This window comes from Rattus rattus, chromosome 8, assembly GCF_011064425.1.
Source record: "Rattus rattus isolate New Zealand chromosome 8, Rrattus_CSIRO_v1, whole genome shotgun sequence".
NCBI lineage: Eukaryota > Metazoa > Chordata > Mammalia > Rodentia > Muridae > Rattus > Rattus rattus.
Window position 1 is genome coordinate 97,653,242 of NC_046161.1, and position 25,496 is coordinate 97,678,737.

Sequence of the window (25,496 nt, forward strand, 5' to 3'; positions counted from 1 at the left end):
CCCAGTCTGGGATTGGGTGCCCTCCTCCCCACCCCCTCCCCACCCTTTCCCACCCCCTCCCCACCCCCTCCCCACCCCCACAGGTGCTGTTGGTACCTGGACCTCTCCATCTGACAGTGGGAAGCTCCCAGTGGGCAGAGCCACGCAGAAAAGACTGGAGACCCGGAAGGCAGGGCCACACTCAGTTTAACAAAAAGTACCCATCTGAACTGTGTGTTTACTCAGAAGCCTAAGACAGTGCATGTGTGGGCTTGCTCTGCCCCACCCCACCCCCTCCCTTCCTCTCTCTCTCTCCCCTACCCCCCACCCCAGGTCTCCATTCACCTCACCTTTAGCCTCCTGACTGGCTTCTAAGTTGACTGCTCATTGCTTAGATGAGCCAAGAATCTCTCCATCTGACCCCTCTCCCCCCAAAAGCCCCAACGAGGGCCATCTAAGTCAGGTTTGTTCAGGAATGAGCTGGGTGGAATAGGTGGGTCCTTTACCATGGCCTTAATTTCTGTCACCACGTATATTCACCAGGACCCATGGCTTCTTGCTTTCTATATGCATGAGAGTAAAGGAATCTGAGAAGTAAAACTACTCTGACTGACCTTTGTGCAGACTTGTTCTGGATAAGACCTCATCGGTCCATCCCAAGGTCCTAAAGGGAGAATGGCAGCAACAGGGAGTGGGGTGTTCAGATTGTTTGCAGCTGTTTGGGTACTGGGGTGCACGAATAGCCGAAGCCTCCGTGTACTACCCACACCCTCATAACTGGCTTCCATGGGGATCCTGTCTTCCCGGGCATCCTGTCTCCATTCATGAGGGCTTCCAGGGGCCTCTTCCTCCACCTCTGGACTGGGAAAGCCATAGTGAGTGCTTTCCGTCTGGGCTGCTGAGCCTTCAGCCTTGAGCATCTTGGGGCTTAGCCAATCAGGGAGGTCCTTGTCCCCTAGCTTACTGCCCTGCACCAAGGTGGGTCTTAGTGCTGGAACCTCTCGGAAACTGTCAGTCCCAGCCCACACAGCTTCCAGGAGAAGCAGCACCTGAATGTCTTAAGCGTTCAGGCTGGCAAGAGGGCCAGTCTGTGTTGATTTCTGATAAGCCGTAAGTGTGGGAGGTCACCTCCTCCAGCTGCCATTAGGTGAGAAAGGCTAAATTCCAGAGCCAGACCTTGGTTCCACCCATCCCAAGCTGTACCCCTTAATACTGTAGTCTAACTTCTCTGAGGCTCTCTGATTGATAGCAGTTTTGAAGAATGATCCTATCCTCCAGGTGCTGTACCTGCCCAGCGCAGACTGCTGGCACAAGGGAACCTGTTGCTCTGTCCAGTCCCACTAGATGGCAGAGCCTCTTGTCAGGGACAGGAGGTAGGGAAGAGCTGGGGCTCTCGGGATGCCCTGAGAAGCTGCAGTGTAGGGAGCCCAGTAGCCTCTGGCAGGAAGGGCACTCAGCTGCCTCTGGAGATAGTAAGCACCCGATCCCATGAGCCTTAGCTGGTGCCAACTCCAAGGGCACAACTTGTGTGGCCAGCCTTCTCATCCCCTGCCCTGCTGGCTCTGCCACCAGCGAGGGCTCTTGGTGGAGCCAGGCCGAGTGCAGATAGGCCCATGTGGGAGCACATGCCTTAAATTCCAGCACTCAGTAGGCAGAGGCAGGAGGATCTCTCTGAGTTTGAGCCTGGTCTCACCCAAAGCACAGGTGGGGCAGGGGCAGAGCATCCGTGTCCACCCGTCCTTCCCTGCTTCCTGGCTGTGAGTGCGTGGTAACCAGCTGCTTCAAGCTCAGACTGCCATGGCCTCCCTACTGTGATGAGTGTGACCCAAATAAACCTTTCCTTCTGAAGCTGCTTTTCCAAGTCTCGTCAAAGCAGTGGAGAAAGTAAGAGAGCTACCCTCATGAGGTGCTTCTGCAGCTCACACACCTCCCTCAGTAGAGCCGCCAGTGACTCGGGATTCCCCAGCCTACATACATGGCTCTTGGAATAAGCAGTGATCTTTACTTCCATACCCAGGGCAGATTTACAAAAGGGCTAAAGCTCATTGAAGACCAAGATCTTCAAAAAGATTTTGCTTTCCTACCACGAGACCCAAACTCAGAACCTGCCTGGTTGGGGCAGGGTTCTACAGTGCTCTCACCACGGGGCACTGACTAGCTACACTGCCAGCTCCTACCCTTGTGAAGAAATTCTAGGCTGCCTGAATGGGACAACTATCTGGAGTGGTAGAAGGGCCAACATGGGCCTGGGTGTCCTGCAAGGTTGGAGGTCATGTAACTGGGCCTCTCTGGCAATATTTGTCTTCCAAATAATACTACCAACCCTACCTGATAGCTACTCTGGCCCTGCCCGCACCCGCTTTTGAAGGGTGTCAGGCACAAAAGCATCCCTTCCGAAAGTTCAGCCAGAGGCTCCCAGGAAGGCAAACCGTAACTCCCACCCCCAATGTGCCCCGTCCTTACCCTTCTCTCCCTCTAAGAAGTGGCTAAGTTGCCATGGCCAGCATCTCCAGGCTCTAGGACTTGGACCCACACTTCTTGTCAGAGAAGCAATAGTGGCGGGCCAGGTGGGCTTTGAGAAGCACCATGCCAGGAAGAAGTTGCCGAGTCTGACAACCACAGGCATGGTTTCCTAGCTTGCTTCCACTACTGTGGCAAAACATTCTGACCCAGAGCAACATGGGGGAGAAGAAGCTGACTTGGCTTACACACCCAGGTCACAGTCCATCCCTGAGGGAAGTCAGGGCAGGAACTCAAGCAGGAGCCTGGAGACAGGAACTGAAGAGGAGGCCATGGAGAAACACTGCATTTCAAAAGTCAGAACCTTTTATACAGTCCAAGCTGAGGGGTGGCACCAGAGGGGGCGGGTCTTCCCACATCAATCATTAATCAAGAAAATGCCCCCAAGACTTGCCTACAGGTGGCCAATATGATGGGAGCATTTTCTCAGTTGAGGGTCCCTCCTTCTCAAATGACCCTAGCTTGGCAAAGTGACCCAAACTAGCTGGCACACAGGGCACACCCACCTGCCTCTCATCTTTGCGTACCACCCCCAGGGACATCTAACAGGCGGGTTCCAAGGACCCCCAAAGGCCTCTGGCCATTTTTGCAGTCTCCATTGGAACTCCATCCTGGTTTCCTGCCTTCTGTCCTGGGATCTCTGTCATCTGACAACTTTGCCTTGGCTCAGGATTTCTTCCTAGTCGTGGGCATATGGGGCAGGGGAGCGCACCGCACAGGTGAGATGTTCCTCATACATTGCGCGTGGCCTGGCTCTTTGGTCTTGAAAAGTCCTCCCTTATTTCCTGGCCTCTGTAAAACCCTCGGTGAATGTGGACAACATAGGACTGTCTTTCACCTTATAGCCAGGTCCCTTTCCCGGCACTTGGCTCTTCGTGTCAGTGGGGAGAGGGGACTTGGTTCCAGGGTCTCTCTGGCTCCCGTTGTAAGTGGCCTTCATTTCCTAGTGTTCTTCTCCTGCCACCAGCATCTCTGGGGACAGAAGGAAGTTGGGAGTGTGAGGAGGTAAAAACTCCAGAGCAGCCACCTCCTCTGCCACAGGGAGGGGTAGGCAGGCTTGGGGTGGATGTTTGTGATTACCCAGAATCCCGGAAACCCAGCCCGCTGAGCAAGCGAGGACACGGTGAGTCACCATCACCCTCATCCCAGCTCCGTCACTGACCTCATCTTTCTAATGATTTGCTCAAGATAGGCACTTGATGGCTCCAGCCTAAACTGGCGTGTGACCATTTGAGGGGGACCAGAAGCACAGGGGTAGTTTCCTCGCCCCTCCCACTCCGCTGCCTGGAGAAGTCTGTTCACCGGGAGGAAGGAAAGAAGCCGCCTTCCTACCGCTTCCCGTTCTCAGCCTCAGCTTCTCTCTTTCAGGCGCAGCGTGTGCTCCTGGAAGGGGCGCTTTGGTCTGTTTGGTGGGTGCCCTGTGGCAGAGGTTGGGCCTACAGGTCAGTGTCACAAAGGCACCACACCAGTGCCTTATCATCTCTACCTTCTAGACAGGCATTGGTGAGTTAGACTTCCCTAAGCGCCCAGGCCTTTGTGTTCCCTTGATCTCAAGGTCTAGCCCCCGTGGATGGTGGGTACCCTTGATTCTAGATGTCCTTGCCCATCACAGCTCTCTGCCTTCCGCCAGGCTTGGCTTGGCCTGGGATCTGACAGATCTGTCTAGAACAACCCTGCTGTTCAAGAACTTGCTGCACTCACCCAGCCCACATCCACCATGAGCCTCTCAGACTCTGACGCCAGCCAAGGCCATGCCCTCATGCTCAGGGCTGGGATGGGATCGTGCACTCAAGGCTTGCACATGGTGACCCCTTGCCAGCCCTGCTCAGGATCCAGCATCTTGTTCCCATGACAGCTGCAGAGTGTGTCCCTCAGAAGCCTCTGAACTCCAGAGCCGGAAGCAATGTGTGAGCACTCCTACCCCTCCACACGGCAGCTCATATGCGCCCGAACCTATGTCTGCTCTCTGGAAACAAGGTATGTTCTGTCCCGGTAAACATGGCTGCTATGAACTCTGGCAGGAGCTGGGAGACTGACCTCTCTTCTGACACTGCCCCTGGAGTGTGGGCTGGGATGCACCTAGAGCAAGGCCAGTCATGAGCTCCCACGAGGATGTTCACAGCCCTGTGAGAGGTGGCTGGTCTCCTGTTGAGAGCCAGTGCCTTTGGTCTGAAGGAGATGAAGTGGGAATAGAAGTCTCCGGCAGGAATGCCACCTGAGGGGACCACCAACGTCCCCAAGAGCATGAACCTGTTGCCGTCCTACAGATCGAAAAAAAAAGCAAAAACAAAAAACAAAAAAACCCAGCAACTAGCCAAGGCCTTTCCAACCTTTCTCCCACGCCTGCCCCTGGCTGCACAGCACTCAAGCTGCCAAAGGGTCAAGCAAAGTGCGGATAATAGAAAGCCTGTAAGACGGCTCACACCACTCCTGCTCAGCCCCAGAGAGGCCAAGTGGGCCCTCGTTTTCATCCCGCACAGTATACCATATATCATAAATCGTCACTGTTCAGCCCCAGGATTCCTGCAGCCAGGAATGCAGGACCTCACCTCCGAGCCTCTGCCCTCACAGAGCGACAGTAGAAATAGCCTCATCGGCTGCTGAGACAACTCACAGTTCTGAGAGCTGGGTTTCTCTGCAGTGAAATAAGACCCAGGAAGTAGATAGGAACCCAAGAGGCAGGCCTGTATTATTGGTGCTCCCCCTGCCCCCATGCTAGCCAACCTGGGCTCAACTGGGGCTTGGCCGGTATTCCTAGGAGGGGTTCCATTGTATGTCGCCATGCCTCAAAGACCACTGCCCAAATCTCACACATCTTTTAATGAACTCCACCACCCAACACAGACCAACATGGCCTCTTCCCAGTGGGGTTTCTAACCATCAGGCCAATCCAGGTGCCAGGCCTTTCCATGTACTCGTCGTGAATGCCAAGTTGGGGTTCAGACTGGTGATTAGCTCCTCAAACCACCAGGCCTGGTGGAAGGACAGAACTTGAGAAGACAGCTCTGTCACTAGTCACTGGAAGTGAGGGAGGAAGCTTCTATCCCCACCCTCTCCTGCCTGCCAGGTTCTATACCCACCAAACCCCTGAGGTCCAGGACCTAGACAAGCAGAGCCAGGATTTTGGCTTTTTCTATCTGAGAGAAGAGCAGCCTCCTAGGGGCCTCCTGCACCACCCCCATCGGATCACTGGCCTGAGGCCTCCTGCAGGGGCCTGGGAGCCTGCCTGCCAATCTGGGGTGCGGTAGAGCTTCTGGGGACTGAGCTTGCCTTGGCTTCCTCCACTGCCACATGTTTCCAATCCCTTCCCAGGCCCTTCTCCCCCTCCCCAACCCCTTCCCATTTCCTCTCAGCCATCCACTCCATGTGGAACTCATTAAGAGACCCTCAGGGCTCGTAACCCAACTCTGGCCTGGGCTTGGGGAGAGTGCTCTGTCCACAGCCTGCATTCGGAGAGACTCAGCCTCCCCATGTTCACCCCACAGCATCTCTGTCTGGCCCCGTGGAGCTCTAAGCTGACAGAGACCACAGAGAACTGTCTAGGACCAAGAGTCCGCCGTGCTAAGGAAGGAGGTATAGCCAAGCCATCTCGGCTCTTCCTGTCCTCTCCCTTTAAATAACCCAGCCTCCTCCTCAGTAAGTACCTCAGCCTCCTCAGCAGCTGGGTTAGGAGCCCTGGTCCTAATGGCTAACTGGATTGTGTAAAAGGCAAAGCCCAGTGTCGCTGAGGGCAGATTTTGAGGCTTCTGAGCCACTGGCTTGATGACCTTCAGCTTCCGGTCTGAAAAGTGGGAAAGTCCAGGGAATAAATCAGTGCCGTGTGGAACATAAGGCCACATTGTCCTGAAAGCCCATTCCATTGGAGCTTACGCATGCATAGATAGACAGACAGGATAGACAGACAGACACAGATGATAGATAGGCAGGCAGACTGACTGACTGACTGACTGACGGACAAAAACCTGATACTGATCACTCTGATCACCAGAGTTTGGGAGATACCAGGGTGAGTGTGTATGGCTGACACCCTCCCTGCAGGACTTGTCAGAGTCTTCAACTCATACCTATACAGTGGAGTTGTTTCCAGATGTGTGACAGCATGGCCTTTTGTGTAGAGGTATACATAGTGAGCCTAGAGTTGTGTGGAATCCATTCTGGAAAATACTAGACGGTCAGTGGCCCCTAATAAGAAAGACTCCTGTGGATCTGAACAGTAATTTTCTTCTGGCTCTTAGGAAAGCTGGACACTCGATGGTGGTGACAGCTTAAGAAGGGAGCAGGAGCCCATGGGGGGTAGGGGACGTCTATGGTCAAGGAAGGACGATGAAGGAGTCAGGCCAGGGCCCTGATGACTCTCCACCTAATCTTCCTTCCTCGTGGGAGAACAGGCTAGTGGGTGGGACAGGACAGCATCGGTGCTGAAGCCCAGGCCGGCAGGCAGGCAGGGCCTTTCCCATGGAGTGAGACCTGCACAGGCAGGCCCAGGGTGTTGGGAGTGTCCGCACTGCCACCCCACGGCAATATCAGCCTGGGGATGGGGTGCCACTGGTTCAAGGTTCAAAGGAGTTCCTTTGTCTCTGTTTCCCACCCAGCTGGGGCCAGCCTCTGCCCAGAGCCCACCGTACCTACATGCTGGCACAAGTGCCCCTCACCCTTCCTGGATCTCTGTTCCAGAAGGCCTCCCCACCAGGGTCCTCCACTAGTCTGCCCTGACTAAACACAAGACACATAAGAAGGAGAAGCAGGCAGGGCTGGACTTTCACACACGTATTTACCGTTTCTGTCTCGTGGAGGGTCTGCATGCATCTTACAGCCAACCCGCTTTACAGAGAGAGAAACAGGTTGGGGAGAGGCAATGATGGCTTCGGGCTGGAACCAGCTACCTTAGCTTAGGCCTCACAGCTTCCACCTCACTCCGTTTCACCCCTACTCTGTCTTGAAAGTCACATCGAGGGCCTGGCAGGTGTCTGCACTTGATCTTACCCAGCGCGTTTTGACCAGGCCAAGACACTGCTACATATATAGAGAAGAGAACAGAGTCTGCTCAGCCAGCCCCCTTGGCCACAGAGGGCTTCTCCACTATTTCCCACTAAAGACCTGCCAGGCTTCCCTCTTCCCTCTGGGAGTTAGCTGGGCAGAGGAAAGATGGAAGGCCCCACTTGGAGCCATCTGATTGACAGCACACTCGTGTCTTTTCAGCTCTCCAGGTCTTTGTGTGGCTCCTGGGAGCTGCCTGGGAGTCCCACATCTGGGCAGAGCCTGGGCCCTGTCTGAGGAATCAGCCACTTTTTGCCCTGACGTCCTGCAGTGAGACAGTGTTCCTGGGCCGGCTGCTGTTTCAGAATCTCTGCTGAATGCCTATAGCACCGCAGGGCCCTTTCCCCTGCCCTAGGGTCCAGGCAGAATGTCAAGCTGCCTGGAGATGGGGGGTCCGAGCTAGTTTTGTTGTTGTTTGTTTTGTTTTTGCTCTCCCGCTCTTCCTCCCCCTCTCCCTTCTCCTCCTCCTCCCCCTCCTCCTCTTCCTCTTCATTTTTGGTTTTTTTAAGGAGACAGGATCTCACTATGTAGCTCTGACTGTCCTAGAACCCAGCATATATACCAGGCTGGTCTTGAACTCATGGAGATTAGAGATCACCTGCCCCTGTCTCCAGAGAGCTGGGATTAAAGGTAAGTGCTACTATGCCTGGCTCATGCCGTCTTCTGAGACTCCATGACAGATGCTTCATGAGCTGTAATAGCTAGATGCCAGGAGAAAGACGAGGCAGCTCCCAGCAAAGCTCGCCTCCAGCCCATCCTCTCCTCACATTAGAGAACAATCAGAGCTCACTGAATCTCTGCCCTGCCAACAATCTTTATTGCATGTTTCATGAGGTCGAGGGGCCTTCCTTGGGACACTTGCTGATGTACCAGGAGTAGGACTGGGTACAGCCAGGTCAGATAGGACAGCCCAGCTTGTATGAGATGTACTACTAGGTGTGACACCTAGGACAGGGACCTCAAGCCAGCACCCACGTCTGGGCCAGGCCGGGTGGTTCCCAGGCCATTTCCCTAGCAGCATCATGGTCACTGTCATTGCCACCATCAATGCCTCATAGGAGGGATTCCTGAAAAACAGGGCTGCGTAGGCTGGTAGGGAGAGGTACAGACAGGCCCGGGCGACAGGCAGATGCTAATGAGGCAATTAGGCCTAGCAGCTACAGAGAGACCTGCCCACCCAAGACAAGCCCAGCCCAGGCCCCTGGCACATCCGCCAGCCCAGGCCAGGTGCCCTGGGAATTCCTGGCCTGTTCCACCCTCCCTGCCTCAGAGGGAGGCGGGACTGGCTTGATAGTCAGGAACCTTTTCACTCCTGCTTCCCTAGTTCAAACACCAGGGTGAGTTTGGAAAGATAGATCCAGGGGACCTCTAACTCCATCACTACTTTTTACAAATGAGTGAGAGGGTTTATCGGGGGAGGCCCCAGCCCATCCGTAACCCCTGGGCAAGGTAGCCATAAAAAGCCATCCTCCTACCCCCCAATCTATTTCCTGGTATCACCAACCTGGGGCCAGGCCACCTAGCTCTTGATGCCAGAGGCCGAGAATGACGTGGTGAGCAGTTGCCTGCAGCCAAATACCCTGCTCCCCAAAGATGCCCAGGATGGGCTCATGGGAGTGCTGCCTCTAGCCCGGAACTGTCAGAGAGGAAGGAAGGACAGAGTGCTTAGACTTTCGAAAAGGGAGATATTTCAAGACAGTGGCCTCTTTCCCTCTCTGCCCAGCCTACCTCTGAGGCCCAAGAAAGTTTTCAGCCGCCTACCGGATTCCCCTGGCTCTCTAAGGATGACTTCAGTGTCCAAAGATGGGGCATCTGGCTGAGTCAAAAACCCTCCACACCCCTCTCAGGTTTAAGGGGTACTGGTATTGGGCCTGGAAACCAGGCTCAGGACCCTAAGGATTTGACATCTACAAAGAGGCTAGAGTTTTGTTTCAGCCTGTGGAAGAAAGGTATGCCACCCTGTTCCCAGCCCGGGAGGGAAGACCTCTGACAGGAACTTGAGGCCCTGACATGAGGGAGAGCAGAGGCTAATGGCAGGGAGCTCCAGAAACTCCTACTGAGCAACTCCAGGTAGGTCAGATGGGACGAACTGAAGGCCACATGGGGAATGGAAGTTAGAGGCTGCTATTGTTAGACCATGTGGCAGGGGAGGCCCCAAAACATTTAAAATCACAGGAGCATGTGCTTATGGCTGACAATGTAGACGCATGCTGGGGTGGGTTCTAATCCCGACACAGCCACTTTGCAGGTACCTACTCAGGTCCAGAAGGGGACAGGAAATCTGGGAAAGAAAAAGAAGGTAGTCAAAGGAAAAACCTGGAAGATAAATCCTAGCAGAGGGATTGATACCTTACCCTCCAACACCCATACACCCAAGAAAGAACCAGCAAAGGTGTCTGAGAGGAAGCTGGGTAGACCTTGTCAGAGTCTAGCCAAAGGGAATGTGGTGGACAGCTGAGGCCCTGAAGGAAAGTACAGAGAGTCAGGGCTAGACTGGCCACAAGTAGTGGGGGTGGGGGCGGTAGGATAGACTATACAGGGGCAGCTGAGGCTAGCTGAGGCAGGGACCAAGGGCAGGACCAGTTCACTCATTCTTAGACATGCTGGGGGCAATGTATATCATAGCTGTAGGGCTGGAGACAGGAAGTCTGGATAGAGACTGGAGGGACCCACTGGAGAGGTCAGGAGCCTGGGCTGTGGTGTAATAACTGAGTCCAATGGTCTTCAGGTACTGGGTACATTACCCATGTTTGCTACAGAAGTAGAAAACACCCTGTGGCCTCTCTATGGGGCTGCCTCCCACTCCCAGTCTATCCCCACTGTACTCGTCCTCTGACCTGGGGTGTTGAGGGGAGAGCAGAGGACCCTGGAACCAGATGAGAACACCTGGCAAAGGAAGAGGAGTTCTGGATTTTAGTCGGACCCAGGCCTTGGCCACGGCTTGACTTGTGACCATGGGCCTCAGTTTCTTCATCTGCCAACAAAGCTGGCAGCATTCCCATAGCTGACACAGAGCCCAGATGGGAGGCCAAGAGGGAATATGTTAGACACAGTCAGATGTGCACCTGGCCAGTAAGCCCAAGGGGGCCGGTGTGTGGGAACTCATACTGGGAGCCCCAGGCGGTCCTCCACCCTCTCCCTAGCCTGCCCTTCCCACTTGTTCATGTTTATATGTTTCCTTCCCATCACCTGGGCCACCATGACTCACCCCAGGCCCTGTGGGTATATGAGTAACTTGCTGGGACCAGAGCCAAGCCAGTGGGCAAGACACTTCCCTTCTTGTGCCTCAGCTTTCCCATCTGTAGAACGGTCAGAGCCCTGCTCCACTCACCTCATTGAGGAATGTGGGGCAATCACAGGGCCGGGAAGGTGAAAGCATGAGAGGCCATGGAAAGAGGGCAGCGTGGGTCTCACCTACCTGGGGCTGACCAGCCTGACAGTCCCTATCTTCTCAGGGATACCAAGAACTTGGAGTGGCCACTGGGACGCCTGGCTTGACACTGGCTGGCAGGACTCTAGGGATGAAAGGGACCAGACCCAGTGGGACCAACTGTCTTTAAATGGGTAAAGGACCCTATACAGGGAATTTAGATCTTTGAACAAATTCTACGGTGACCAGGCAGAAAAACTGACCGTGCTAGGCCCCTCGGGAACTAGAGATGTGATGGGCATCGTGGAATGGACGTGTAATTACAGCAAAGGGGATACGACTTAAGTGAGGCTTGAGAGTTCAAGGCCAGCCATAGGTACAAAGTGGTAGATAGCCTTTCTCAGAAATAAAATGGTCCAGAGATGTAGCTCAACGGCAAAGTGCCCGATTATTGTGCGGGGGTTGGTAAGTTACTTCCGCAGTACCTGGGAAGAAGGTGGGATGAGTTCAGAGGGTGGGGACAGAAGCTCTGAGTCTGGAACAGGGAGTAGGAGGGTCAGGAAGACATAGATGAGGTGGTGCAGGGATGCCAGAGCTGCTATGGCTATGAATTAAGAGTCCACCATAAAGAAGGCCTGAGTACCAAGGCCTGAGTATGGAGTCAGAGAACAACTGTGGGGATTGGTTCTCCACTTCTATCATATAAGTCCCAGGGATCCAACTCATCCAACCTCAGCGTCAAGTGGCTGTATCCGATGAGCCACTTCACCAGACACTACTTTTTTTGAGCCAAGTTCTCACTAAGTTACCCAAGCTAGCCATCAGTTCACTCCATAGTCTAGTTAGGTCTTGTGAGCCTCCCACCTCAGAACTCCTGGATAGCTGGAGACTACAGACATCTGTCACCAGGACTGGCCACAATCCTTTATCCTATCACAATTATTTGGCCTGGTAACGTTTGCTGTAAAGAATGTGAAGCCAGGGTCTGGCTTAGCAAGAAGTGCTGCAGTTGACTAGTAATGTCTGTCTGGAATAAAACATGGATGACTGCCCCATGTGGATTCCTGCTTCCTATTTTTCATTCTCAGACTAGGCTCTGGAGATGGGGACTCCATGTAGAGAGGTTCTGCCCTGTCCCCCTGAGTAAGGAGGACTTAAATTCATCTGACCTTATCCGAATGCCCACTCCTCTGTCTTGTATCTTTCCTGGCACAGAGCAGGCTCTCCAAAGGTGTTTGAGAAGGAGCAGGTGGAAGGCTAGCCAAAGACTGGCTTTTTCCTCTCCCCTCTTTGCTTGCTCAAGGCAGCCTTGGGGATCAGATTCCCACCGATTTCCCAGGGCCATCATGTCATGTGCTCTGACCTGGACATGGCCCTATCTCTTGCCTGGGTATTTGTTCCCCAAGGCTCTGCATTCTCACCTGCCCACACATCTGGGCAGATGTGGCTCCCACTGAGACCCTAGAACTAGCCAATAGGAGACAGTGAGTCTGGTGAGTAGGGGTAAGAGTATGGTTCCCACTGGGTTGGTGGGACATATCCTTTGGCTGGCCTGTCTGCTCTACCCAACAAGAGCAGCAAATGCCAGAGAGGGATGCTGAGTATGTGTGTGAACATGACAATGTATGTGCATGCAGTCTATCTTCTTCTCTACATGCACTTAGGTGCATATGACACATATCTACAAGATGTATGTGTGTGTGTGTGTGTGTGTGTATCATAGGTAGATCCATGTCTTGGGGCTGTGTTGTGTGTTCTTGAATGTACATGCGTGTACAGATGCAAACATATGAGCCTGTGTGGCAAGAGACTAGTTCAGGACTAGTCTTTCACAGATCACCCCTGACCTAGTTGTCTGGACCTCATCTCCCCAAGTGAGTGACCCACCAAGGGCTGAGCAAACTGCCAAGGCTAGAGGGCAAGCAAAGTGAGCGAGTTTCCGGTGGTGGCATGGGGAGCATCACTGGGCACAGGGTGGCTGAGCCAACATCAGCAGGAATCGTTGACTGCACTGTTCCTCACTACCCTAACCCTGCTCATCTCTCACAGGTGACAGCAGCCAGGACTGCTCAGAAGCCCTCTTGACTGGAATCACAGAATACACCAGTAGGCCCAGCAGTCAAGGGGCTGAAATGGGGATTGTTAATTTGAAGCCAGTCTCAGCTACAACCCAGACTATGAAAGAGAGATCTTATCTCAAAAAACAAACACAACAGGAAACAAAGATGGAGGGTTTGCAGAAAGGAGAAAGCGTATCTAAGTAGGAATTCAACCTAATTATGTCTAGCTTCTTTGGAGGACAAGAAAGGACTCCTCTACAGGCCATGTCACTTAAAACATGATGGCCCATCTTGAAGAAATCCTCAAGGATCAGAGGATGCTTTAAACTGACACAGCAGCGGGGTCGCCAAGCCACACGAGGAGTGGGGGTTTGGGGGTACACACCAGTTCATATCTGTTTTTGGGGATCTGCAGTTCCTGCTAGAAGACAACAAAAGGCAGGAAATGCCCCACATATCATGACCAGGCTTGCCCCCCCCCCCATTCTGTGTTGAATGTGCACACACATCATGGCCAGGCTTGTCCCCCACTTCCCCCTCCGTGTCATTCTGGGTTGAATGTGCACAAACAGGGAAGGCAGCCTCAAACGTGTCTTGTGGCTTTCAGGGAATTAGGGATGAGACAGGGACAGGGAGTGGAGGACCATAGATGCCACTGGGCATCCAGACTGAAGAAGTCTGTAGGGGTATTGCCCGGTAGCTGTGATGGAATGCAGACCGGATGGGAACAAGGGTCCTGGAAGCTCACAGCAGCTAATCTGGACTGGAGGATCAAAGGAAGCTTCTGGACAGGGACACCTAAGCTGAGATCAGAGAGTAGACAAAGGCTAGGGGTAGTCGATGGATGGTTGTGTAACAGTTTCCTCTGAGATTGAACCACTCCATCCTGCAGGGAAGCTACTTAAACAGGAAGGTAAACAACTCAAAATAGCTTTAGGAAGTCCCTGACACTGACCAGATTCACTAGGCCCCTCCCTGTCAGAATAAGCAATAAAAGCTGAGAGTCCCTCTAGAAAGACCAGAGGATTATTTTGAGACCAGAACAGCTGCCCAGAAGCAGCAGAAACCAGCTGAGCTACCTGAAAGAGGTTTAGAACAACTGAGTCACTTGGAAAGGACACTCTCCAACCCGTTGAGTTGCCTGTAGGCTGCACAGTGAGCTCCAGGTTCCCAGCTTTTGTGAACTGTCACCCTTGCTGGAGTGGGCTTTGGTGAGACATCTGTCTGTGAGTCACTTCTGCTCCTGTAAGTAACCCCAATAAAACTTACTGGTTCACCAAGTTGGATTTTTGTGGTATCCATACTTTGGTCTGTCGTGGGGTTCCTATCTGGGGGGAGCAGATGTGTTTGTTGCAATCTCCTCAAGAACTCTTGGCACAATGCTGCAAAGGCCTGGAAGTGTGGAACAGGCTCTGCCTGCAAAGAGCTAAAGTAAACCCACTTGCATACCACCTTCTGGGGTCTGCTAATCCCAGGGGTACAGACCTGCGAGGGAAGCCGTAGTCTCTTCTTCCTTTCCCTCAGGGACAGCTTGGTAAGCTAGGCACTTCTATGAGATGCAGGAGGGACTAAAGAGAATGGGGTGCCAGGTTCCCAGTGAAACAAATATCTCTTTCAAGGTCCTTCTCCCAGTATCTTTGAGGGAGGCACACAGGTACTGGGTGTTCACTCAGAACCAAGGTTTTGGGACTTTCCTCTGCCTGGGTGGGTGATGGAGACCCTGATCCTGCAAGCATCTCACAGGCTTGTTTTTGCTGTTCTTTGTCCCAGCCCTTTGTCTCACTGTCAGCCCCTCCCCATACGGTCTCCCCCATCCAAACTCTGATGCTTTTCCCATTCTTACTGAGTACACCTCAACCCCACACAGGACCATTTCCAGTTCCCACCATCCTGCAGGTGCGTGTCCCTTTGAGAGACTCCAGAGGGAGATAAAGGCCAACCAGTGAAACATCACAGCTAACAAAGAATGGCAGGCCCTCTAACCTTTCTTTAGGACATGGTGTAGAACTATGGGTGCACCCAAAAGGTGTCTTTTTTCAATGGAGCTGTCACTGGGTAGAACCTAGCTATTTGCCCCCACCTCCCATTCCGAGACCCTCAAAAGCAAGCATGCGTTCCCACAATGGGACCCCAGCCTTACCTGAGGACAGCAGGAGACTCTGGCCTGCCCCTCTGGCAGTGTCTCCCTAACGACATGTTAGTAAACCATGAAATCATCTGAGGAGAGGCCCCACGCCCATCTTTCTCCTAAAGAGAAAGGTCTCTGGGTTTGATTCCCAGCACCATGCAGTGCCTCACAACCATCTGTAATTCTAGTTTTGTGGGATCCTTCACTCTCTTCTGGCCTCTATGATACATGGACATACAAATAGAGAAAACACTTAAATATTTTTAAAAAAAAATAAAAGAAGACAAGAAGTTAAGAGGTTGTGGTGCACACCTTTAATCCTAACATTTGAGAGGCAGAGGCACCAGGCCATCTCTGAGTTCATGGTCAGCCTGGGTTACAGAGAGAATTCCAGGACAGCCAAGAGGACACAGAAAAACCCTGTCACCACTGCTCGTCTGTATTTAGCTCTTGGCAAAACTGAGACCAAGACCGAAGAACAGTACTCAGGATATACCACACATCACCAAGTAGCAGGACAGATTGGGACTTAGCACTTGGGACTCTGAAAGTTGTCAATAAGCAGTGTCCAGTACAGTACTCACAAAAGGGTCAGTTCTTTACCTCTACAACCCCGCCCTGGCTGCCCTACTGTGACCTTTCTAAGAGTGAATGTAGAAGAGGGCTCCTGCGGCTGGGAAAAAAACAAAAAAACAAAAAAACAAAACCTTAAGTGGGAGACGGGGACTGAAACTGCAGCCCAGGCAACACTGACACCGCAATCCCCGGTTGGGGTCAAGATGGCTCAGAGATGACTAGCCCGGGACAGAGTGAGGAACTAAGCTTTAAGTTGGGCCACCCTGCCTGTTAAGAGGTACAACTCCCTCCAAGGAAAGACCGCCTTGGTATGGTCAAAAACGCTACGCGCGCTCGCCGCCCGAGTCCCAGCCGCTTTGTTTGAGCCCTACCTGCAGATCCCTTTACCTCCTTCGCCCCACCCGCCAGAGCCCGAACACCACGCAGGACGAGACCCCGCCCACTACCAGCTGGGTGGACCCGCCGCGGGCCCCGCCTCCTTTTCCCGCAGCCTCCTTCGGCGGCGATTGACTGTCTGCCGAGCGCGTGCCCGCCTACCGTGAAAGTTGATTGGTGCATGGAGAGAGAGAGGTAGGTGAAGGAAAGCTGATTATGGAGCGCTCCCTCCCTCCTACCCGCCCCAATGGGAAAGTCACGTGGCGCTTCACTCCGCGCTAGTCACCACCGTACTTGTAAAAGCTTTCTTAAAGAGCTCGCGTTCCCTTACCCAGGGATGGTCCTTTCAAATTCCTCCAGTTCTGCCTGCGGTATGCGAGAGCGGTCCTTGAACCATCCCCCAAGCCACCTAGGTGATGATTCCCGCAGCAGACCCTCCAACTCAGGTCTGGAACCTATGGTCATCGGGGGGATGAGGCGGTCATCTGAAACTAAGACCGCTTAATACAGAGCACAACACATAGTAGGAATTCAGTTTCCATTTGTTGAATGAACGCGATCAGAGGATGAATGAGGATAACAGGCAAGAGGAGGGAAGATGGGCTCTGGGTGACCGCACCCCCTACCCAATCCTGAAGAAATTCTGCTTCTCTAAATGTTAGGTGGGGTTCCAGTGCAGCCTTGCTGCAGGGCACAGTTCTAGGCGCTCGGCCAGAGGGGATCTGCGAGGCCGCCTTGGCTCGCCCCTGGGTAGGTGGTAGCCAGGTCCCGGCTAGGCGGGACCGCAAGAACCGGCCGAGGGCGCTCCCGCGCTGCTTGCGGGGGAGGGGCTGCGGAGGCGCGGTGCCTTTAAGCCCAGACGCCGGCCTCACGGCCCCGCCTCCCGGAGGACGCCCGGGCGCGCGGCCGCCGGAGCCGCGGTTTAATTGGGACTGTCAGGCCGCGGCACGCGGGAGGGCCGGGCGGGCGGACTGAGGCCGGAGGCTGGGAGGCCAGGGACGGCGGGCGCGCGGCTCGGCGGGAGGCGGGCGCCCGGAGACGCGGCTGGGGCCAGCGCGGCCGGGGCGCCGTCCCAGGGCTGGGTTGCCCGGCCCCGGCCCCGGCCCCGGGATCCCCATGAAAAACCAGCTCCGCGGGCCCCCAGTGCGGGCGCACATGTCGACTTCGGGGGCGGCGGCGGCTGGGGGCACCCGGGCGGGGTCGGAGCCCGGTGCGGGATCTGGGTCCGGCGCAGGCATCGGAGCTGGAGCGACGACAGGAGCGGGGGCCATGCCCTGCAAGAGCGCCGAGTGGCTGCAGGAGGAGCTGGAGGCGCGCGGTGGCGCGTCCCTGCTGCTGCTGGATTGCCGGCCGCACGAGCTCTTCGAATCGTCGCACATTGAGACGGCCATCAACCTGGCCATCCCGGGTCTCATGCTGCGCCGCCTGCGCAAAGGCAACCTGCCCATCCGCTCCATCATTCCCAACCATGCCGACAAGGAGCGCTTCGCCACGCGCTGCAAGGCGGCCACCGTGCTGCTTTACGACGAGGCCACGGCTGAGTGGCAGCCCGAGCCCGGCGCCCCCGCCTCGGTTCTCGGCCTGCTCCTGCAGAAGCTGCGAGACGACGGCTGCCAGGCCTACTACCTCCAAGGTAAGGGCAGAACCTAGACCCCAGACGGCATTGGGGCTGCGCCGCTGCTCCCTGGCGCCCTCGCTGCAGGCTGTTTCCTTTCCATTCGCTTGGCCAGGCCGGGCGCCACGTCGCCCCTGGTCCGAATCCGCCCTTCTGGGAGCCATCCCCTAAGGTGTGGATTTAACCAGGCACGGGGAACCCAATCTGTGTCCTTTTTCTCAGCACCATTCAGTGGCTGAAACAAACTTTTCCTTTCCTATTTATTATTTTTTTTTCTCTGTTGATGGGTAGACAACAGCGCACAGGCTCCAGCTGAGCTTGGAGGAGGGGAGAGATCGCTGCTGGAGCCCAGAAAGGAGCAGGGCCCACAGGCTAGCCTGGAATTTGTGTCATTAGGAAGCTAGGATCGGGAAGGCACCTTTCACAGTATCACCCACCCTCCTGTGCATGGGGCCCGTTTATGTCGGTTTCTCAGGGATCCCAGTATGACCCCTATCAATCAGGATCGCGGCTTCTTGGAGGCACTTTGGCAGGATGTGGGCAGTGGCCCAGGTGTGTGGGTGTGTTGGGGGGTGGGGAGTGGTCCTCAGTTCGCTGCCCCTGAGTTTATAGAAGGGGGAGGCAGGCAGCCTGTCGGCTGGGGGTGGGGGGAGCTATTGGCTGCAGCCGGTGTTTCCAATTAACATTCCAAAATGGCCTCTTGCTGGCAGCAGACAGGCAGGGAGGGGAGGGGAGTCCTGCGGCACCCTCGGGTGCCGCAGGGCCATGTCTAGCTGCATGGTGCTCCGTGTCTCTCCTGTCCTTGTATAGCCCCCATGGCCCCTCTCTTTGGGTCACACGCAGTGTGCGAGGGTGCTTGTGCTGAGGAAGGGCTCCAGAGAAAAGTGGATAGCTAGTACCCATTTCCCCTCTTGCTGGGGAAAAGGACTTCACACCACCCTCCCCGAGTGTGGTTGCTTGAGCTCTGCCTCTGACTGGCCCATATGTGTTCTGGTTCCTCTTTGGAATAGGGGTTTGCTGACCTACAGGTGCTGGCCTGAGATGGGATTGTTGGCCTTTCTTTGCCCATTAGCCACTACTGAGCACTCAGGTGTGTAGGTTATATGTGGGAGCTATGGGAGAGAAATGAGCTGGTACCTGTCCTCAGGTGATCTATATCAAGTGATAGGGCCAGTGTACTTTTAACGGTTAGGGAACGGGCTGTTTAAAGCTTAGGCCTCAGTTTCCTCATCTGTGAAGTGGCGATAGCACAGATGGCCAGAACCTATGAGTTGGGTACGTGTGTGATGCATTTGGCTTGGTCGCATTGCCCTTTGACATGGACGTGTTGTGTGTGGCCTTTGACATGGGGAGTCCTGGCCATTAATAGTTTTTTGTGACCCATTTGGACTCACCAGACCCCCCCCTCCCCTCCCCCAATCTTGCCCTGGCCACAGGTGGTTTCAACAAGTTCCAGACGGAATACTCAGAGCATTGTGAGACTAATGTGGACAGCTCGTCCTCCCCGAGTGGCTCGCCGCCCACCTCTGTGCTGGGCTTGGGGGGCCTGCGCATCAGCTCTGACTGCTCAGATGGAGAGTCAGACCGGGAGCTGCCCAGCAGTGCCACTGAGTCGGATGGCAGCCCTGTGCCGTCCAGCCAGCCAGCCTTTCCGGTCCAGATCCTACCCTACCTCTACCTCGGCTGTGCCAAGGACTCTACCAACCTGGATGTACTTGGCAAGTACGGCATCAAATATATCCTCAATGTCACACCCAACCTGCCCAATGCCTTTGAGCACGGTGGTGAGTTCACCTACAAGCAAATCCCCATCTCTGACCACTGGAGCCAGAACCTCTCTCAGTTCTTCCCCGAGGCCATCAGCTTCATTGGTAGGTGACTTTGTCTGGGCAGAGTGGGTGGGTGGGCGGGCGAGGCAAGGTGTGTGAGGGACGCTGGGTGTCGCCCCTGCCCAACTGGGTACCTCTGGGCCTGTCAAGACCTGTGTGTGTTCTGCATGTGCTGGCGTGTGCCCGTGGGTGTACCCGTGCTTGCAGTGACTCACGGAGTCCCTCAGGCCCCTCTGCCTGTTAGGACCTGAGCAGCCCCCTGAATCCCTGGACTCCCCCAGCTCTCAGTACCTATTGGACTCTCTGGTCCAACCTGTGTTTTTCTGGCTTTGCTGTAGTTTCCAGCACAGCAAGCTGAAACATCACAGCTCACAGACTCCTACGGGTCTCACTTGTTCTACCTCACGCCTCGGCACATGTGTCTCTGCAGTATGGGGCTGTCACGATGCCTCTTTTGGCTTTATTATGCTTCTGAAAGGGCTAGAAGGTAGCCCAGGGAACCAGATTGACCCTAAAGTGCCATGGTGCTTTGGACATGGGATGCCCTCAAGTGTCTCTATTGGGATCCAGATGCCTACATGGAGAAGGTAGAGGCAGCCTGAGGAAGGGCTCTGTCCCCAACCTCAGCTGACTCAGGCTCCTCCTCCTGCTTCCTCCTTGGCCAGCTGGCCTGGAGGTCATCTCTTCTGGCCTCAGGTCTTAACCGGGCAGCCAGGAAAGGACACAGGCTCAGGATAAACATAAACCTTGTGCTGTCTGAGCCTGGTGCTTCTGTTTCTACTCAGCCTCCAGTGTCAGGGTGAGGGAGGACCTAGGCAGTGTTTTCCAGATTGATGACCACTGTGTCCAGCTGAGGGCGTTTAGTGTCAGCCGGGCTGGGCTAACTTTAACAACAGGAAGTGGGAGGCTTCCCCGGCCTCATCCGCTTACTGGGAACCAAAACTAGGTGCCCGGGCTGAGAGGAAGGAAGGAAGCTGAGGTCTGGGGGAGGGGCTGCCCAGAGCTTCCAGCCCTGCCCCAGGGGACAGAGCCAAGCTCTCTGGAGGTGCTGCCTCAGCATTTGGGCTCCCACAAAAAGGGAAGGTACAGAGAGGAGGACCCCAGGTTGCTCGGGACTAAAGCCTGGCCTGTGGGTGGTTTTAGCCTTAAAAGCTCTCCTCTGGTGAGAAACAAGGAGAACAGGATGCAGAGGTGGAAGGGAAGGTTCCCAGATATAATTAGTAAATCGGCCCCCCAACCCGCAGTCAGGACTCCCTGAAGCAGGACTGAGCCACACTCTCAAAGCTCTAAGAAAAAGTTTTAGTGTGGGTCATCTGGGAGTGACCCTGCTGTGTCACTCTGAGGGCTTTCCCCTCACCCCATCCCCAAACTTCAAAGTCAGACCACTCGACTCCTTACAGAGTCACGTCTGCCACCTGTCCTGCCCTAGGACCGGTGCCATGGGCCAGCCTGCCAGTGCTAGCTACTGTTTGCTTAGGAGTAGGTCCCCTAGATGAACAGAGACGAAGAGAGGAAGTTTGGCCAGGCCAGAGAATAGAGAATAACTGGTGAGTGCATCCTACAGGAAAGCATCAGTTGTCAGCTATGTGCCTGCCTCCCAGGAGGCTTGGGGCAGGGACCGTAGGGAGCCTGGGGCTGTCTCTTGTTAGCTCATGTCCCTAGCAGCTGTGGTACAGACAGACGCTTCTGCTGTGGGGTCTAGGGCAGAAGACCTGGTGACCCTGTTCAGCAGCTCAGTCAGTATTTACAGAGTTCATGCTATGTCTCGGGTAGAAGTGCCCTTGCTGGCCCTGGAGGAGCCTGGAAGGGTACGGGGAGGAAAGGGACTGACTGGGGCAGATGTTATCCTTATCCCTGGGTCTTCAGGAGCTGGAGTTAAGACCTAGGGACTGAGTACAGTACATAGCCATGCTGGACCTGGCTGTCCACTTCTTTCCACAGGCTCCTGCCCCAAGCCCCCATCCCAGGATATGGTAGAAACCCCCGGGAGCAGGTGCGGAGGGACCCCCTGTGTGCCCTTGTCACTTCATTTCTGCATCTGTTTGCACTTTGACTTGATGGGCTGACTGACTGTGGTGTCATCAGGAGGATGTGGGTGACACCCTGTGTACCACTTGTGGCCATGTGGGACTAGAAGCGATCCCAGGGGTGACAGTAATTTGTGCTTGGTGAACCCCCTTGCCTCAGGTCCCTACAAAAGCACTGACAATACCTGGACAGTGGTAGGGACACCTTTCATCCCAGCAGTCCAGGAGGCAGAGGCAGGTGGATCTCTGAGTTCAAGGCCAGCCTGGTCTACAAAGTGAGTTCTGGGACAGCTATGGCTACCCAAAGAAACCCTGTCTCTCTAAATTGGGCTGCATAGTCAGGGGCTCAGTTGTAGCATGGTATTGTCCTCCAGTGTCCATCCACACTGGGCTTATCAGGCCCTTAAAGCATCTGCCTGTGCCTCTGCCCTTCTGTGTGACCCGTCTGCCCACCTGCCTTGGGGATTTCTCGGAGATGGCTCTACTCTGACCCATGTCCTTACGTTTCAGATGAAGCCCGCTCCAAGAAGTGCGGTGTCTTGGTGCACTGCTTAGCAGGCATCAGCCGTTCAGTGACAGTTACCGTAGCCTACCTGATGCAGAAGATGAACCTGTCCCTCAACGATGCCTACGACTTCGTTAAGAGGAAAAAGTCTAACATCTCACCCAACTTCAACTTCATGGGGCAGCTGCTGGACTTTGAGCGGACGCTGGGCCTCAGCAGCCCGTGCGACAACCACGCACCCAGTGAACAGCTCTACTTCTCCACACCCACCAACCATAACCTGTTCCCGATCAACACGCTCGAGTCCACGTGAGGCCTGATGCGCGCGGATAGGCGCAGCACCAGGGTCTCCCAGCCCTCCACAGGGCCTGGTGGGGGGGCCCTAGCCTGCTGCCCCTTCTGGCCTGAAGAACCCACAGATGTCACCTGTGTCCGGAGAACCAGGCTGAGCAGTGGCTGAGCTCCCATGCCATCCTGTGCAGGACCCACAGCAAGGCCGCCTGTGATAGCACTTGCCAGATGGCCTCAGCTTTCCAGACATGTTGCCGAAGTGAGCGTTGGCCTCAGCTTGCAGACTTGTGGCTTGGGGGCCAGCGGGGCCTTGTCTCTGCCCCAGGACATCCATTCTGCTGATGGCCCAGCCAATCTGGCAATTTTTAAAGACATATCCACAAACCTGAGTTTGCTACTTTTAGCAGGTAAATCCGAGCTCCCTGGAGCAGTGTTCAGGCTCTCCTTGGTTTTTCTTTTCCTTCCTTTCTTTCTTTCTTTCTTTTTTTTTTTTTTTTAACAAAAAGTGTTATTTTTCAGGCTAAATGCAACAACGGATTGTATAAACCAATATTTCACCCCCTTAGAGAGAGAGAGTGAGATAGAGATGTGTTCTCAGTTTCTTTTCTCGTTTCAAAAAGAAAACCATCGGTGTATTTTGTTTTCCGTGGAAAAGGCAAACCCCGTGTTCTCGACCGAGTGCATTTTGCACGTGTGCGAAGTGAAGTCTGTTTTCCCAGCAGGCCATTCTTGAAGGGTGAGTCGTAGCTTTCCAGGCATAAGGACCCTGGTTACACCATCGCCTACCCGTGGCCCTGCCAGCTCAGTGCCGCATTTGCACGAGCCAGTTGCTGTGAGCTGTGCCTGGTGGGCACCGGTGGTCTTTGTGTTGTCTGCTCTCCTGCCAACCTTCTGAGAGTCCTGCAGACCTCTCTGCCAAGTCCTACTGGAGGTGGTGCTGCAGGGGAGTGCCAAGCAGTAGCATCAGCCATCTGGGCTCAGCTCCTCAGAGGGCTGGGCCCTGGCCCTTTTATAAATTACCCACCACTTCTGTCCTCATCTCTGTCTCTTAACTGGGAATAGAGGCCCCCAGTACCTGAGTAAAGCACTTCCCAGCCCCTCATCTCTGCTGTAGATTCCGTCTAGGTCCACTCCCAGCCCCCTTGTCCAGGTGCACACCTGCCCTGGCCTGTGTTGCCCAGGCCTTTTCCATGCAGGCAACTTACACCTATTGCGTGCGGCACCAAGAGCCGGAGCAGGTGGGGCAAGGACTGGCCAGTGGGAGTGTGAAGCCACCACCCACCCCAGTATCCATAGCACAAAGCCACGGGCTCCATAATGCTCCTTTGGTTTCATTGCTTCTCAAGCCTTGGTTCTCACCAGGCACCATGAGGACCAAGAAGTGCTGAGGGGGACCTGCACCCCCAGTGGGCAGTGACTGAGGCCACAGAAACTCCACACCACCATATCTTACCTCACAGGGGTGGTTTTCAGGGATTCTTTAGGGAAGCAGTTTAAAATCTTGCATCTTGCCACAGTTGAGAAATTGACAAAAAAAACTTCTACTCTGTACATGGTATGTTCTCGTGTTCTCTCTCTCTCTCTCTCTCTCTCTCTCTCTCTCTCTCTCTCTCTCTCTCTCTCTCTCATTTTTAAAAAGAAAATCCAGAAAGGTGTATCAGATCAGAGTGTAAATGACAGTATATCAGAGGTGGCCAGTTTTGCTTTAAGATCTTATGAAGGAAAGTTTGTGACCCTACATACATACATACGTCCACACAAACACACACACATACACACATATATATATAGGTCCCGAGCCAGCATGGGACTTTGTTTATATTGCAAATAAATATTATTTTTTCTTTAAATGGAGTCCTGCTGTTCACTAAGGACCTGGAAGGCGAGGCAGGAGCAGTGTCACCTGTTTTGTGAGAGTGGGGCCTCATCTTGCCTAGAGTGGGCCAGGCCAGGAGGTGCTCAAATATAGGAGGTAGCAGCAAGGGCTTTTGGATGAAAGTAAATCCAAGCCGGGCAGTGGGGACAAATACCCCTAATCCTAGCATTCAGGCAGAGGAGACGGATCTCTGCATTTGAGGCCAGCCTGGTCTACAGATCTGGTTCCAGGACAGCCAGGGCTACCCAGAGAAACCCTGTTTCGGAAAATACAAAGTAGGACCCAGCTCACCAAGGCACTGATCTCTTCTCGGTCTGGCATGGTGAGCACCTGGTTTTCTGGTGAGAGCTTGGGCATGCTGGGGACAGGTGGAGCTGTGTGCTCAGGCCTCCCCTGGGGCTCCCACTCTAACAGGCTGCAGCTGGGAAGGAGAAAGCGACTCTGGTGAGCAGGGGCCACCGTGGACAGCAGCCCCCCTGGTGGAGTGTTTCAGCATGCCTTACCCCTTTGCCTCTGCCTGCATCGGCTGGGCACAAGTACAAGGAGGGTAGACAGACCCCACCTGTCCCAGGACTCGGTTCTCTGTCATCCTGACTCTCCTCTGACCCTGTCTCCTTGCTTGTCCCCCAGCTGCAGAGCACACAACAGTCGCCATCCTCACAGTGTGGCTTAGGACAGAGGGGCCAGGCTCTGCCATCCATCAGCGGCTCGACTGCTGGGACTGGCGCCCTGAATTCAGTGCTCAGGACTCCCGAGTAAAGGACCTCAGATCCCTGCAGGCTAAGGGCCAGTGAAGTGGGGTTCTCGCAATGTTGGCAAAGGGGAGGTTGCTACTTTTGCTGTCAGGGTTCCTCAGGGCCCTGGTCCTTCTGTGCCAGGGGCAGGCAGGGGGTGGGTGTCTGAGAAGGCAGAGACTGCCCCTTTGTTCCCTCTCAGTGCCCTTGCCTGAGGCTAGGGAAGCCCGCGGGCGCCTGGCTGGGGGCTGGGCCCTTAACAGGCCGTGTAAGTGCCTGGCAGTGCCAGTGTGCCCAAGGACATCGTGGGGGTGGGAGCACAGTGACTTCCTGAGCAGACTCCTCAAGCTGAGGACTGAGGGCTTGAGTGTGCATGAAGGGGGCCAACCCCATCCTTCCCAACCATGAAATCTTAAGCACAGTGGTCTGTCTCGGACCCACGCTACCCTCATTCTTTGGAAACTCTGCCCTCACAGGATGTTCACTAAGGCTTGGGGGCCGGTGAGGGGTGGGGGCAGTGGTCCAGATTATGGCTGAGTGGCTGGGCCCCTGGTTCCCTGGTCTGAAACCTTAG

General features: G+C 54.7%; 1 protein-coding gene across 1 annotated transcript; it reads left to right on the forward strand.

The window, feature by feature from the left end:
- The first annotated feature begins 17,034 nt into the window (after positions 1 to 17,034).
- Positions 17,035 to 24,162, forward strand: Dusp7 (dual specificity phosphatase 7). The gene is made up of 3 exons (XM_032910465.1): positions 17,035 to 17,678; positions 19,097 to 19,531; positions 22,027 to 24,162. The coding sequence occupies exons 1-3, from the start codon at positions 17,162 to 17,164 to the stop codon at positions 22,332 to 22,334; spliced, it is 1,260 nt and encodes a 419-aa protein (XP_032766356.1). The 5' UTR covers positions 17,035 to 17,161; the 3' UTR covers positions 22,335 to 24,162.
- The last annotated feature ends 1,334 nt before the right edge of the window (positions 24,163 to 25,496 follow it).